This window comes from Aptenodytes patagonicus, chromosome 5 (genome assembly GCF_965638725.1).
Source record: "Aptenodytes patagonicus chromosome 5, bAptPat1.pri.cur, whole genome shotgun sequence".
NCBI lineage: Eukaryota > Metazoa > Chordata > Aves > Sphenisciformes > Spheniscidae > Aptenodytes > Aptenodytes patagonicus.
This window is the reverse complement of record NC_134953.1, coordinates 63,695,380-63,711,875: the sequence shown is the minus strand read 5'-3', so window position 1 is coordinate 63,711,875 and position 16,496 is coordinate 63,695,380. Positions and strand designations below refer to the sequence as shown.

The 16,496-nt window shown below is 40.2% G+C and overlaps 1 protein-coding gene across 5 annotated transcripts in view; it reads left to right on the top strand.

Annotated features, from left to right (window-relative positions):
• Positions 1-3,529, top strand: part of SHISAL2A (shisa like 2A) — a 30,213-nt gene extending 26,684 nt beyond the window's left edge. The window contains exons 5-6 of one of the 5 annotated variants that reach the window (XR_012995502.1): positions 2,677-2,820; positions 3,015-3,078. Coding sequence is in view for 1 of the 5 variants with exons in the window: in XM_076340190.1 (XP_076196305.1) it covers positions 3,015-3,106 (92 nt within the window). In the remaining 4 variants the exon portion in view is untranslated. Of the gene's footprint in view, positions 1-2,676; positions 2,821-3,014 lie in introns of those variants that run through there. The other 4 variants (XR_012995503.1, XM_076340190.1, XM_076340192.1 and 1 more) reach the window with 4 other exon arrangements.
• The last annotated feature ends 12,967 nt before the right edge of the window (positions 3,530-16,496 follow it).

Sequence of the window (16,496 nt, the reverse complement as noted above, 5' to 3'; positions counted from 1 at the left end):
TGAAAGAGTGGTGAAACATTGGAACAGGCTGCCCAGGGAAGTGGTTGAGTCACCATCCCTGGAGGTATTTAAAAGACGAGTAGATGAGGCGCTTAGGGACATGGTTTAGTGCGCATGGTGGCGTTGGGTTGATGGTTGGACTCGATGATCTTAGAGGTCCTTTCCAACCTTAATGATTCTATGATTCTATGATATGACAAACCAGTCTAATTTCTCTCTTTTTCAAGGTAATTTTGCCTGTCAGATAAATAGGAACAAGTGGCTATGATTTACAGATCTTTATGAAAATGCAGTCAAAGAGAAGTTTTCAGCGGCTCATTCTCAAACACATTTTTGTAGGGAAGGATGTCTCAGTATTCTATTTCAGTTGAGTATTAAGAGCTTGGCTGAAAGACTAAAGAGCGTATGTATAAAATTTATGGATGACACCACCCTGGGAAGGGTTGCAAGACTCTGGGAGATAAAACTACCTTTCAGAATTATCTCAGTGCCCTGGAGAAATGGTCTGAAATAAAAAAGGTGAAATACAATAAAGGTAAAAGCAAAGTACTGTACTTAAAAAGGAGAAATCAAATCCTCAAATATACCTAAGGGAGAATAAGTAATGTGGGGAAAAAAAATACCTGGGGGTTTACAGCATGCCATAAACAGAGTACTGATGTTCTGGGCTCTTTTAGTGTGACATACTAAAGAGGGGAACTGTATATAGGATGTAAGGTAATAATTTGCTCCAGTTAGCGCTGGCACTGCCTCTGTTACAGTAATGCTCTTAGGTGTTGACATACTGGAGAAGAGAGAAAACTGAGAAAATTATAAAGGTTTGGAACAGCAGGACAGGCTTAAGCTGGCTTAAGTCTAGAAAAGAAAAGATGAGTGACAGTGTTCAGTTATGTAAAATAGAGGACAGTGATTATTTTCCATGTCTGTGGCAGGCAGGGTAAGCAATATGCTGAATTTCACATTGAAGTAGATCCAGATTTAGTAATAGAAAATCTTCCAAACTGTAAGGGTAGCAGTAGTACTGGACCAGCCAATGAGGCAACTTGTTGGACTTTCTTCCAAGGGCATCTTGAACAGGCTAGATTCACACTTGTCAAAAGTGAGACAGATGAAGGATCTCTACAGCCTTAGCGTGTGTGGGGCTGTGTCTTAGCCCCAGGCATCCCTTAGGCCACACCAGCAGCCCCTGGCTTTTGCTAGACTGTGTCCCGGTCTGGGAAGGAAATGTCTGTCAAGCTGCTCTGAGTAGAGACAGTCTTGGGTGCTGTGTCAGGCTGTGTGTGGGTCTGTCCCCTAGTCTGGAGAAAGTGATGGCCATAATAGGAACATCTGAGCTCCCTTCTGATCTGGTATTTAATCAGAAATGCTGTATGTGGAGATAGAATAGAATAGAATATTTCAGTTGGAAGGTACCTACAACGATCATCTAGCCCAACTGTCTGACCACTTCAGGGCTGACCAAAAATTAAAGCAAATTAAGGGCATTGTCCAAATGCCTCTTAAATGCTAACAGGCATGGGGCATTGACCACCTCTCTAGGAAGCCTGTTTCAGTGTTTGACCACCCTCTTGGTAAAGAAATGCTTCCTAATGTCCAGTTTGAACCTCCCCTGGTGCAGCTTTGAACCATTCCCATGCATCCTCACTGGATACCAGGGAGAAGAGATCAGCACCTCTCTCTCCACTTCCCTCCTCAGTAAGCTGTAGAGTAATGAGGTCGCCCCTCAGCCTTCTTTTCTCCAAACTAGACAAGCCCAAAGTCCTTAGCCACTCCTCATAGGACATTCCTTCCAGCCCTTTCACCAGCTTTGTTGCCCTCCTGTTGCCTTTGAGTACCTTCACATCTTTCTTAAATTGTGGGGCTGAGAACTGCACACAATACTCAAGGTGAGGCCGCACCAAGGCTAAATACAGCAGGACAATCACCTCTTTTGACCAGCTGGTTATACTGTGTTTAATGCACCCCAGGATACGCTTTGCCCTCTTGGCTGCCAGGGCACATGGCTGACTCATATTGAGCCTGCTGTCAACCAGATGGCAATACTAGGGGAGGGTATAAATCTAAATTTATAGGTATGTCTCATATGTTTTGTTTTAAGTTGGTCAGGAATGTATAACCATCCTCAGATTCTTAAGCAGAAGAAAATCTAGAATCTACAAAAAGTGTCACTGATAACTCAGGTAAGCATCATTCCTCTCAATGAACGAGTATTGAAGTGATGTTCTTTGCTGGTTAGGATGCTCTTTGCTGCTAGTTGCCATCTGCCTTGAAATCCAAAATTTCACACTTCAGAACTTCTGTCAGTAGCTGAATTAGCTGAGATTTTCTGGCCAGACTTCAGTGCATGTTCCTTGTTTTTTGCATATCCGGACAAACATCTGCTTCTAAACCCAGCTGTACCAATAGCTGTTGTGCTTCACCTCAGCAGCAATCCTGTTTTAATGAGCAGTAGAGTAATTTCTTTGTATAGAAATTCTGCAAGTGTAGTTTGGAATATATTTGGTATTCTTCAGGATTAAAGGCACACATTGTGAGTATGTCTATCATGAAAAAAGTGAAATGCGCAGTTTAATGTAGATATTAGTGGTGCATTTTCCAAGAGACACTGTGTAGAAATGTTAGATGAATGACACTGACTCTGTCTTTATCTGCTAAGCCTTTTTTGTTTTGTTTTAGTGCCATTGTGCCTTGAGCCTTTATTACATGCGAGGTGAAATCCTCACTTGCACAGCAGAGGAGCGACAGCAGATCTACCCATCCACATACATCCCCAGAGGAGGCACTTAGTGTTTCATAGCTGTAGTGATGCCCTTCAGAGGTGTAAGTCTTCACATGATAAAGGTTAGGAATATAATGAGACACTTGGAAGGAAGTAATCCCAGTGAAATGGATTGAGCTGTGTGGTTTGTTCTGGACTTGTTGTGTAGGATCTCCTTATCAACTCTGCTGTGCAGCAGAGGAAAAAAATCTTTGCCTGTTCAGTCTAATTCTTAACTGTGATTGGTATTTTGCAGATACAGAGCTGCATCCTTCACAAGGCCCCCACCAAAACAAGCTGTTGACAAAGCCAAGCGGCTTCAAGAGGTTTCCTGAGCCACAAGGATGAACTGTGACTGTGAGCCACAAGAACCTGACTCACTCTTCCAGCGGTGTTTCCTGGCCACTACAACAGTTGTCGATAACCAGAGGCCAGTCTGAAGCTGTGCCAGGATTATGTATTTGTGTATGGTTACTGTACAGAGAAGTAGTATATTTTGATTTGCACATACCAGCTACTGCTGTTAGTCATTTTCATGCAAATTGTTGTCTTTACCCTGTGCAATTCCAATGAGATAATACAGTTGTCAAGCAGAGCAGAATTTGGCACACCATGTTGACCAAGTTTTATTTTAAGCTTTCCCTGTGTGCCATCCTAATGCGGGGTCTTCATGTCATGAATATGGTTGTCTTTAGCCAAATGTGATTGTTCGGTGCGCAAACGTATGTGAATGCAGTACCTCAATAAAATCTGGCATTTGTTTGTGTTGTATTTTTCTTAATTTCTCATTTTCCCATACCTTTGTTTCCTCAGAAGATTCTCATGGATCCTAAAATTACTTTGATGGGAGAATTTTCCAACAAAAAAGTGAAGTTAGTAAAAAGTGAATTTTTGTAGGGAAGTTTTGATTTCAATAGCTGTTTTCATAGGAAACAGTAAACACTGAAATGAATTGAAATAAACATCCACAAATGTTTTGCAGATTCTACATCAAAATATGTTGGAATATTTATTTTGAAGCAAACTTTAAAAATCTTCCAGTAGTGTTCCAGGTTGGAGCACTAATTTGTGAAGTGTTGAACTTCCTTCAGGTAATCAAAGAGCTCTAATCGCACGTTTTATTTCCCCAGAAGTCTTAGGAACAACCAACATAGTCTTAACTGTCATATTTGAGCTTTCGGGTCCTTCAAGCTTCCAGGTTCCAAATCATGAACATTAATGATAATGGTTTCTTTTTATCATGTGAGGGTTCTTTAAGATCAGTGATCAAAAGAATTTCTGAAATATTTAACCATGCTGTTTATGTGAAGGCAGTAGACAGATTGTATCTTCCATTTGCGCAGATGAAGCTTAAAATATTTTCCTACCATGTCAGTTTTGTCTCTGGTTATACTTCAACTTTTTAAGACCAGATCCTTGTCTCCTGTTTGGGAGTGACATCTTTGTGCGTGATAGTGCTTGAAATTTAAACTCCTCTACAGCTATCCAGTATTATGCATCAAAAAACCCAAGTGTTTCCAGTCTAAGCTACTCTTAAGTCACATTACTTGTGTGAAATAAAACACCAGTGCCTCCAAAAGAGATAGAGAATGTGGTATATGTTCTTTCTGTAACTGCTTGCATATACTATCTCACTAAACTGGCATTTGCTACTGTGGACTTCTAGAAAATTAAAACCATATTGGATACGTGAAGAAAATATTTTTATAACAATAGAATAGAAACCTGGTCTTCCAGCCTCATAACTTTCTTGATTGTGACTGCCAAAGAGCAGAAGGGAAAAAGATTGAAGGTTTTTGCCATCTGGTTTCCTTTGAGGATCCCAGCTCTGAGATACACATTCTGGAAGTGTATGCTTCATTTTAAACCACCGATAAAAGACTTACAGAACATGAAAAAAACAGGATTTAAGTTATTTCAACTTCATACAAACTTGAACTAGCACTTTTGTAGTTTTTAAATTTTAAAGTAATAAAAGTTATTTTAAAATAAAGTAATAAAAGATATTTTAAAATAAAGTAATAAAATATATTCTATTCTACTTTGAATGTTGCAGATAAAAATATCTTTGATTTTTGTCTCTTGGGCAATTTCTAAATGTTTGATTCCTCAGGTGACGAGGTTATTTTTCTCTCAGATATTGGGCTTTTTATTCATTTTGAGTATCTTAAGATACCAAAGTAACAGAAGAAAAGTAAAACCAGAATGCAAAAAAAATATTTCCAGTTCTTTGCCTATGTCCAGTGCCTGTTTATGTTTTCTGGTACTGTGTTAGGAAAATCCCTTTCTTTGCCCTTTTAGCTAGTTCTTTTGTAATTGAGGGTTTCTAAATGTCACAAAAAAGTACCTCCCACACTGGTTCGATTAGGGGCTTCAGTACGCTGCCTATAACAGCTTTCAAATATAATGTGCAGTCCCAACAAGGGTGGCTCCCTGTGCTTAATAGACATAATAAGGCTTAATGTACTTGTTAGGCATAGCCCTAATTTTTGCCCCGGGAACATTTTAAGCTTAAGTTGTTTAAATGACCATAGTAAAGCAAACGGGGCAGTTCTGCTACCATCAGCCATACAGAAGCTAATAAAACTCACAGGAGCTGCTATAAGCATTTTTTATTGGTTTTCAAAGTTGAGGAATTTTTCTAATTGTAAGGGCAAAATAAAAATGGGAGAAGAATTGTGTAATCATATGCAATAGGCCTAACGGGCTGTGGGATATAGAAAGTGTGCTTTGTCTCCGTACATTTATAGATACCGGCAGAACAGCGCAAGCAGCAGCCTCTGATCGATTTCATTGGGACCAGGCTGGCTGGGTCTCACTGGTAGTTCTGGGACTGGCTGTGTCTTTCTTTGGAGTCACACTGGCAGAAGTGGCAGCTTACTCCAAAGTGATCTACCCTTCTCATCCCTATCGTTCTCTAGGTATTTCCGTATTAATAACTGGCTATTCACTTGTAATCTTTAATCTGACTTTGGGTTGAAGTAGAAAATACCGAATCGATGGTCCCAAAATATCTATCAAGTACTTAATGAATTTCATAATTAATCACCTTATTTAAGTATAATTCCTGAAAGCTTTGACCTTTGCAATTTCTAAATTATGGAAGAAAGACCAAAGAAAAGTCACAGTTTTACTGAATGAAAATAATGTCTGTTTTAATTGTTTTCCTAACATGACAAATGCTAGAGATCCTCAAGATTGTTCCATCCTTCAAGTTTAGGAAAACATGAGGCAGGAAAAGCATAAAGATTCAGCTACTTCCTAGGAATACAAATGAGAAGCTTTTAGGTTTTCATCTGTTAGCCTGAAGCTCACAGAAATCCTGTCTTTCTTAATTTGAGGTAAGGAATTTAAAATTTTATCAAATAGATTTAGAAGTGATAATAGCTATAAGGTCAGGGGAGCGGTCAATTAGTAGGTGTCTGTGGAAGATCTACTTCTTTTCTTAGCCATTTGTTTAGAAGTTTAGAAAGTTAAGGAAAAATATAAACAGACTTCATATTTTAACAGATATTGAATAGTTGGATGAAGATCTGTTAATATATTGCATTAAAAGCAGAGGATGAGAGAATTCTGCAATGGACAAGTTTTTTGAAAGTTAGTTCCTAGCCATATGGAGCTATTTCTGGTTCAAAAAAGAGATCTCCGCTACACTGAGAAATTGAAAAAAATGAAAACCTGATCTGAACAACCACCACCACCAGGATCTGTCTGAGTTCCCAACCACCATTTATTTCTGGAGTAGATCTTTGGGAACGGGGTGCTGATTTCTAGTGGTTAACAGGATTATTGCACTTAATTTCTCTTTTCTGTCATTCTGTTGTTCCTTAGTGACCATGAGAGTATGGTCTACAGGTAGAGATAATTGATTTTTATATATATGTGTGTGTGTGTCTATATAGCACATTCGTATAAAATGCCTTTGTATGGGAAGAATCTAGCGAGGTATCTCTGAATCCATAAGTCTCTGACCAATATACTAAAATTTAGATTTTAGGTATGTTATACACTTGCTATACATCTTTTTAGTCTTCTCCATTATTCCTATGCTTTTTCCAGTTCACATCCTTTAGAAAAACTGTTGAAGATCCTTGCTTTATATACAAAAGAGTATATTTTGATGGCAACATCAACATAAAGCATTAAAAAAACCTGTTGAAGAGCCTGAAGAGCCTTTCTTTATATACAGAAGAGTACATTTTGATGGCAACAGCAACACAAAGTGTTGAAATTGATTAGTGGAAACAGTGTAAGTGCAAAGAGCTGCATATAAGCACCTTTTTTGCAGCTGATGTTTCAGGATACTCTAGCTGAAGAGTGTCTTATGAAACCATAGCTTCCCATTCATTTAAGGACCATGATTTTTTTCTCTGCTCCATCAGCTGTGCTGAGCATTACACCAGCTGGGTCAAGCAGTGTCACCTAGAGGTTTTGGGAGAGAATGGGTTGTTCAGGCTTTTGTTGGCTGTGGATGGACTTCTGCACAGGGGCATGGAGGTGTTGATGGGACAGCATCCTGAGCCCTCATTCAGGCAAAATCTGTATCAATTCCAAAAGGGTGTGCAGAAGCGAGACCCAGGGTTTGCCCCCAGAATTAGAGGGAAGCAGCAGGGGAGAGCAGGCAGGTGGCTGATGAACATTATATGTTGTCAATTCTCACATTTACTACGATAATCTGGATTCCAAAGATAACACCTTGCAATGACATGGTCCTTTGCCATTATCTCTGCCTCTATATTCTCCCTCTTTCACACAGCGTGTAGCAGATGGAAACCCTTCAGATGTTCATGTAGGGTCAAGAGAATACCAAAATGGCTCTGCAGATGGCTTTCAAATAGCCATGGGACTGGACTCCATGTGGGAAACCAGAAAAACCTTGTGGAAACCAGGCCTCAGGTCAGAATCATCCCTGCCCAAAGTTGTGACTTACTCCAGGGAGGAGACCGAGATGTTCCTCTTGTTCCTGATGAATGACTACTTGGTTCTGCAAACAAATGTAAGGTAAGTACATTTCCCTTAATGAATGCACTGCAAAATGGAATCAGTATTTTTTCCTAAATGCATCAACCACAGAAATTTCAGTAAATTGAGTCTGCTTTTTTTACAACGCTGAGTCAAAATGTCAAACCTGCACAACTCAATTATAGGAGAGGAAATAAAGCAACATGCTGAATATCGGCAAGTTATTTATGAAATACTTCAAATTGCCAATGCTGTAACTACCTGTGGGAAATGACAACAGACAAGAGCATAGATTCAGCTGTGGGAAAATTGACTCAGAGCAACTTGTTTGCAAAGTTTCAAAATTCAATTTTTCACCCCATCTGAGCTTTGTAGACTGGTTACACCCTTCAGTCTGTTGCTGGTTTTGCTAAAAAGATTTTTTAGGTGCAAAGAAGTGAGGGGAGGGAAAGGAAGAATCAGAATTCATGCATTTGGATTTCAAAAAAGGTAAAGGAACTTGTTATTTGTTCAATGCAATATTGTTTTGCATTTTGCCATTCTTAAAAAAGATCAGTCACCCCAAAATCCTTTCTACAAAGGAGACAATATTGCAGCTGAATCATTTTTCTTTGCATTTTTAAGCAGAGATAAGTACCTTATTCCTTATTTTAATGATGCTGAGAGATAAGGTGCAGTGACTTTAATGTCACATGAGGTCGTATCTGAGTGCTTCATATTGAATGAAAAGCCAGATATTTCCAGTGAAATAAATAGCTTTATTTATGACGAAGGCAACAAATTCAGAATCTCTCCACAATTAATGGGAGACATTAAGTAACTCCAAGAAATACATTTAGTATTCATGCAATACATTGTTCTTCAAAAGTAATAATAACAGTTTGAGCCACAGTTGGGAAATCAATTACTAAAGTTATTGGCTCTAATGACTACACGTACAGATCACCTCTGAGTAATATGATTCTTCTAAAGGGCAAGTTATTAGATCCTATAATTTGTGAATATTTCCTATTTTTTATTTTCTCCATTGCCATGGGAATGCAGGAGCTGGGGAAGCAAAGGTCATGAAGTCTGGTTAAATCTTTTGAAGAGCTGGGTAAAGCGGTACACGTGTCCTACAGATCCTTACCTCTGCACCTGAGGATGAATGTACTGAGCCTGAGCACAAGCAGGTGGTAAAGCTGGTACAACAATACTGTGGTAGGACTGTGATTTTAAAGATATATATGTTATTATGACATATACATAGCGTAATACTAATCTCATGCTCCATTTGGGGCTGTTGATGTGGTTTGCCTTGGTCTTGCTGTGCCTTGGCTTTCATTCTTTCCTCTTCTCTCCCCAAGGCTGTAATGGTGCCCCGTATAGCACCTCCACTCCAGCAGGAGAAGGGCTGGAGGCAAACAGCACTTTCCTTCTCTTCTCCATCACACCCCTCTCTCTTCCCAGCAAAGCAGCAGAGCAGAATTGGCTGCCTCATCTGCAGTTGTTGGGTCCCAGGAGAGAGGTGTGCTCGAAAAGGGAATCCTGTGTGCTAGAAAGTAACTCTGCAAGGTGGAGAAGGCCCCAGCAAGTGCATCGTTTCCCTGTGATAGGCTTTGGGGTTTATCATGGATGATCCCCTCCAGTGGGATTGGCTAGGAAGAAAAAAGCGAAATAAGAAAGAAAGCTACAGTCCTCTGAATTTCTAATGAACTCTTCTTCAAAAGCTGTAATAGCACTGCAGAATGCGGGAGCAGTGTGACACTTGTTTGATATCAGCGTCATAAAAAATTCAGCCCAGTCCCCCTGTCCACTGTTCTAAGTCTCAGAGTCTGACAACCGCACACCATGGCCGTGTTGATGACAACAGCTTAAGTGAGTCTGTGAGGGGCACAGATGGAAAGGAAATGCCTGGTTTTGCACTAGAACTGAGGGAATAGATGTAACCGCTGCTGGGAGTACCCACTTCTTATCCCACAAGAGCCAGGCTGTGAACTCAGCCCCTGGCAGGATAAGACCCACCCCAAACTCCTTTCTGGCAGCTCTTGAGTTTCAATCATGTCCTGGCAACATTTTCTCACTTTGGTTATATGGAGGAAAAATGCCAGAATTCACTTGGGGTGATTTTACAGCAGGCAGAGTTTGTAAGATATGGTCTCCAATGTGTTAAGTGACTTCACTTCTCATTGACTGGATGGAGACTTGAGAGCACTCAGCCCTTTCCAGGATGGAGATCTAAAGAGCAGTCAGCAAGAAGTAGCAGGCTACCTCCTGCATAGCATTGCCTGTATCTAAGCTGCGTTCATGCTGAGAAAATGTGGAGGTAAATGCACCTAAGCCAACATGTTAGGGATATTCATTTTGTGTTAGAGACAAAAATGGTATGCACAAATTACATTTGTCATCTCATTTCTTTCCAAGTAAGAAATCTGAGAGTTCAATCTGAGAAAGAACGTGACAACTTCATGCCTAAAAATCCCCACCATATTTAATTGTCTAACATGTAACTTACTTTATCTTGATGCAGAGTAATTGCTCATAATGCAGACCAAAGCATGTCTGTCCCTTTCAATAGCAGCAAATCTGGGATTGAAAGAAATTCTCACTGTAAACCCAATCCTCTCTCAAAGCTTAACCTTCCACCTATGAGGAGTTAAACTACCACTTCAGATACAGAAGCCTTTCCCTATCAGATGTGAATATGAATCTCAAACCTGCAGCACAGCCCCACCTCCAATGTTAAGGCAATAAGTAGAAAGGATGAGACTATAAAGAAAATAAGTAGCTATAAACCTTCAAGTGACCAGGAGTCTGAGTGGCGTGACCTAGTGTTTGGCCAACTCAGATACACACGCTGCATTGGCAGACCTTGGAGCTTGGAAGAAGGCAGATATTTGGAATGCATCTAGCCAGCAAGGGCCTATAGAGAGGGACGATGCTGGCATGCTGTGTGTAGCAATGATCATAGATTATTTTCAGATGTATTAACTGTATTTCTTGAAGACAGAGTGATCAGATCATTGAGCGGGGGGCGGGGTGAAGGGAGTCTGGGTCACTTGTGGGAAAGCAGAGTGAAAGTTTGGGTTAATTATTGACAGCAATTAGGCCTGGGCAAGGGGGAGGGAGGTGAAAGGGAGGTAGAAGAAGATGGGACTGGCATTCTGGGACTGCTGGGGAAATCTCTAATTCTTACACCCCATTCCCCTCTGACTCCACTTTTCATTCATGAGTGGTGATTCACCATTGTCTCTTATTATTCTTTCTTTTGTGTATGGATTTAAAGCACCCAGTCAGTATGGAAAATACCTCTCACATAAATGTCATTTGTTCTGTGGAGAAAAAACAAAAAGTCATAAAGTTTCAGCAAATCTAAGCCAGCCTTACTGGTGAGTAACATGCAAGCGATTTCCTTCAAGTTTTGACCAGTTTTTGGGTTCGTGGTTTTGGCTCTGACTCTTCACTTTGCTGCTGATTAGAACATTAATGGGTGGCAGTTGGAGTAAAGATCCCTCCAATACGTTGCAGCTGGAAAGCTTGTTCCACTTGAGGAAAGTAATGTTCCTTGCACATTATCAACAGGCTACGTTTCATATTTATCAGCTTGGCAACAGTAAGTGGTATGAGGACCTGAAGATTCCTCAGTGGTAACATTTCAATAAAATAATTTTCTAACTTATTCAGAATACCCCAATATCTTAAATGATAAAAAAAAGAAGTGGTAAAGTGGTTGCACTGAGCAGTCACTCTGTAGTGTTAGATGGGGGATGTGGAATAATACTTTAACTTACCAGGTAACTGTTAATTATGAGCCAGCCAAAAATAAAACCATCTCAAAACATGCTTTGTGCAGCTGCTTGCATGTCTTTTTGGAATAGCATGAGGAAGGACAGAGGATAATGAAAGTGCAGAACTCTGTTTCAGTGATATAATGGGACTAAATTAAAATCTGGAAGTTACACTTGGGGAATTCAAACACCCATAGAAGGAATTCACTAGCAGATCATTGGGCAGTATCTGAACGGTGCTCAGCATCCATTGCTAGTCCCACACAGTAAGATACAGAAAAAGGGAAACAGAGGAGCAACAAGCATGCATAGTAGGGAAAGATGGAGTTAGAAAGGACTCTTTCTACAGCATATATCAGATGACAGAAAGCCTGTGGAAGTCATTGGTCTGTCTGGTCATTTACACCAGAGGTAAAATCTGTAAAATTGTGTTGCTATGTCCTGTCAAGGACACTGGGCAATAGACAGCCAGGTCCAGCTTTATCATAATCTGCAAAAAATTCTGTGGTTCAGGCTTGTTTGGGACAAAGTTGTGAGGTGCAATGCCAGGGGTACACCCTCTGTTTTCTTGTGCTATTTGAAAAGCACATAAAGAAAGAGGAAAAGAAGGACCAGATGAGACAAAAAGATTCTCCACCCAGGGCTTATTGATCCAGAGGGGATGCAGATGTGCTGCTGTAGCAACAGAATTCAATGCAGGTTGCTTTCATGTTATCCTTCTGCAACTGCGAAAGCTCACGCTGTCGTACTCAGCAATGCTTGCATTACAGTCACCCTTGTGACTTGCTTTTAATGGCAGATCACACGACAGCATGACACATTGTCAAGTGTTCACATCCAAGCGTTCACACACTTCTGTACTTTTTCTAGTATCTAATGTGGCAACAGAAATGCAAGAGAAAGATTTTTGGGAAAGTTATTTTCAGCCTTACAGATTTCAAATTCTTCCTTGTTTCTGCCTCAGGAGGGAACAGTGTTTGTGCAGATTTCAAGTCTCACAGCATAAGATGATTCAGGGGAAAGTTTTGGCTTCTGGCTCATACCTCCCCTAACATTTACACTTTTCCAATTTGTCCTTCTCTTTCAGGAACACTATGTTCAGTTCAGTACCTAAAACTCCGGGGTTTGAGGGGAAAATTTAGACTAATCCCCGGTAACTTTCAGAATCTAAGCTCTTCTGAGTTTTTTTCAGGTATGTCTTGAAACCGATTTGGAAAACGAATATTTTAACAAATGTTTGGGTAACACATACGTTTTTCAGTCTAATGACTAGGAAGAATATGATCCCACAGTATCAAAGACACGTAACAGCCTCTTATAGAACAAGTTTTTAGGAGGCAGGAAGGCTGAAAGGAACTGGAAGGAAACACCCAGGAGCACATATTTCTCTGGCAGTTAAGGAGCAGACTTAACATATTGTTAAGCATAAATTGAGCCTGAGAATTAGATCAGTGCTTATCCATTATTTTGTGCTAATGAGGAGCATAATTTTAAAAAGAATAGTATCTCTTAATAAAGAAAAATGTCATCACAATCAGTTTCTTATTTTAGCATAAGGAAATATAGTAGTTTCATGGTGCAGTTACATTATTAGAAACAATTTAAATGTCATCTTATTTCTCTATAGAACATAACTAATACATGTCTAATATACCAAGAATGTTGTTGGATCTTGTACTAATTTCATTTTCAAAACACAAGAACTTTAGGCATAGAAACCTTGAAACCCTAAGTAGCCACTAGCTCTCAGTGTTAGCAGTTTTACAGAATATTGCTTGTTTGCATTGAAGTGATGACTTCTCACCTCACTGTTTCTGCTGTGACTGCAGTTTCCAGGAGCTCTGAACATCATATTCTAAAGCCTAAGAATGCCATTAGACAGGACTGTAAGCATTTCTTAGACTTCTGCTGCCTATATTGATTCTGCACCCTTTCCCGCATTTCAAAATCCTTTGCTCCATAAGGAGACACTGAGTTTCATGGCTTATGGAAGTGCACAGGCCTCTCAGCATGGAGAAGGGTCCCCAGCAGCACAGGGCAGCTTGGTACAATAGCTGTGGATGGGTAGTAAAGAAGAGAGAAATACACACAAGATGCACATGGCTGGTATGTAACCAGGAATTTGACTGGACAGAGGGTTAGAGATGGTGCAATGAGAGATTCAGGTAAATACAGATTTTTGTGACATTGCTATCACAGTGGAAGACATCTGGCTTTTCCTGTGGGTTGCTTCTGCTTCCTGCTTTGAGCTGCTTTGAGGGGAGGCAATTGTTCTTCAGCTGCCAAAGCCCCATAGCTGCAGGTTCCACTTCGTATCTGTTGACGCCCTTTCTGCTGCATACCTGCATCCCTCACAGATGATGTTTGTAAAGCTTAACCTCTGGGGAATGATCAATAAGCAGGTCACTAGTGCCAGAGATTAGGCAAGGTGGCGTAGCAAGAGAGAGCTGCTTTTCCCCAGACAGCAGCAGCACGCTCCAGCCAGTTACAACTTTGCTGCCTAGTGTGACAAGTGGAGAATTGGACCCTGACTGAATATATTCAGACATTTTTCTTTTCTGTGTACTGGGGTTGAACAAAATACTTAAGAACTACCAGGCAAGCATCTCATGCCCCAGCCAAATTAATTTATTTCCTCCATTTTCCATTGCATTTTTCAGCAGCAACAAGTAATGAGAAATACTTGGCTACTGGTATTTTCAGCGACATCTATTCAGTCTTCCAGAACCGAACGGTTTAGCTGGATGCTGGAATATCAGAGCAAAAGCGTCCTCACCCGTTAGTGCTCTGAGACCAGCTACACTGGGATTCTGCTTCCATTGGGAGCTCCTGTAATAACTGTCAAACATTTTTCAAGTCTGTGTTTAAACTCCTAGGAAAATACACACTTGACTCGCTCTTGGACAATGCTGCGTGGCCCTGAGCCTCCCGCTCTGCATCTGTGATTCAAGAGTGCTTTTGTCAGGTCACAGCTGTAAACAGAAGGGGCCTGATGCTGCCCTCATATGCACTGGTGTAAGTTGGCCTTGGTTCTTTCAGACCCCCTGGTATGAATGGCTCTAAACAATATCAGAATTAGGCCTTGAGTCTTAACTAAGTATTGTGATCCTTCTAAATTAGTCACTTTTCTGTCTTCTATGCTTTATTTTCTCAAATAACTGTTAGCACATATTTAATTATTTGCACTGTGGGTATGCATCAAGGTCTGGGCCAGAATGTCCGCTCTGTTGTGCTTGGTGCTACATAGTCCCTTTCCCCACACTCCTTTCCCCAGCCCTTCCAGCATGTTACAAGAGTAGACAAAGAACTGTGGGGTTTTTATAACTCCACTGAGTTAGGATTTTTGGGGGAGAGGGGAAAAGGAGTTACTTGAAGTACTTTTATACAAAGGAATAATATTTTTGTCACCAATGTTTGATGCGTCTACCACTTTTGAAGTACCAAAGTCCCATAATTTACAGAATTACAGTAATAATCTTTTCATTCAGAACTTCCTATTCATCCAAGGACATCCAAAGTACCTACCTGAAACTCAAAAGCACCGAAGTGATATATGTGAACATACAGAAGGAGAGGTCCACTGCGACATCCGCAGTATGTAAGTGTTTCACTGCAGTTGACTTTGGTGACTTTAGCACCTAGATGTCTTGAGACACTCCTAGGTGTGTCCTTAACTGTCTCAAACATTTCTTCAAAAACTTGTCTGTATGGGTGATGGGGATGGTGGGAAATCAGGGGAAGGTAAAGGTCCTCTAGTAGCTTGAAAAATGGCATGTGAACACTTTTAAAAGGTACTTTGTTTTTCTGTGCCCCGGTCTCCCCATTTCTAAACAGGAGTGGTCCTAGGTATGCTGTAGATGTAATGTTTAGTAGTCAAGTACTGTCTGTTCCGAAGTGCTTTGGTCCTGAACCCAGTCATGGTTGCTACGTGACAACAACCTAATTGTCTTTCATAACTGACTAAGCCAAGCCTTTAAAAGCAAGAAAGTGAAGTGCTAAGGACAATGCAGCTCTCCTGCTGTCCGTATAACAAACCAGATTTGGTACTGATCTGTTTTCTAGAGCAGACAAAGGTATTTGTTTGCTGTTCTTCTCCAGTAACTTTATTATTCCCAAGAGTATTATAAAGAATGACATTAATTGCTATAGTAATCATAACAGGAAGCAATTACTTTCAGCAAATAACAATTGCTTCACCTTCCCAAATTTGCTTGTGACCACACTTGGCCTTAATCCCAGATTTATAACAAGCATTTTTCTGGAAACTAAAAAAGAACAGATATTGCTTGCTCTTTGGTGGGGAGGACTTCCAAGTCTGCATGCTAGGGTCTTTTCCCCTGCCAAACCCCAAGGACATAAACAGTTACTTAAAAATCTCATGATTTTTGTTAACATCTCTTCATATTGTCAGGGGTGGCTTAGGACTGCTTTTTATTTGTGGTAGGTAGCTTGGTGTATACAAAAATGCAAAATACTATGACCTGGGAAAAGGCTTGAATCCATGTGAAAACTGGGACCGGCTTGGTTTCACTTGAGATAAACCACTATGTTGCTGTTACTTTCCTATCTAAGGTCTTTAAAGAAGGTACCTATGTGAATATAGATTTAGGAGAAAATCTTAGGAGAAAACATTACAAGGCAAAACTGTTTGCTGTGTTAACATACGATTGTTACTATGAAAACTGATCAAATACTGTGGCATTAACAGTACTAAATGTTATGGAATGCCTCACAAAGACATTAAATGATGTCTAAAGATCAAATTCTTTAAGTTAATACTGTGTATAATAGCTTTCCCCTGTGTTCCTTTTGGTTTTTAAGCAAGACTTGTATTTTACCCAGTACTACTTGATAAACTGCTTTTTTTTAATCCATTGTGCCTGACCTAGATTGAAAATTTTCATTGATAAACAACTACAGCAGTGTTCAACTATTCACAGCAGTATTCCTCAAGATCGCTAATATTCATTAAACCTGGCAGAATGAGAAATCCCTAAACTACTAATTAC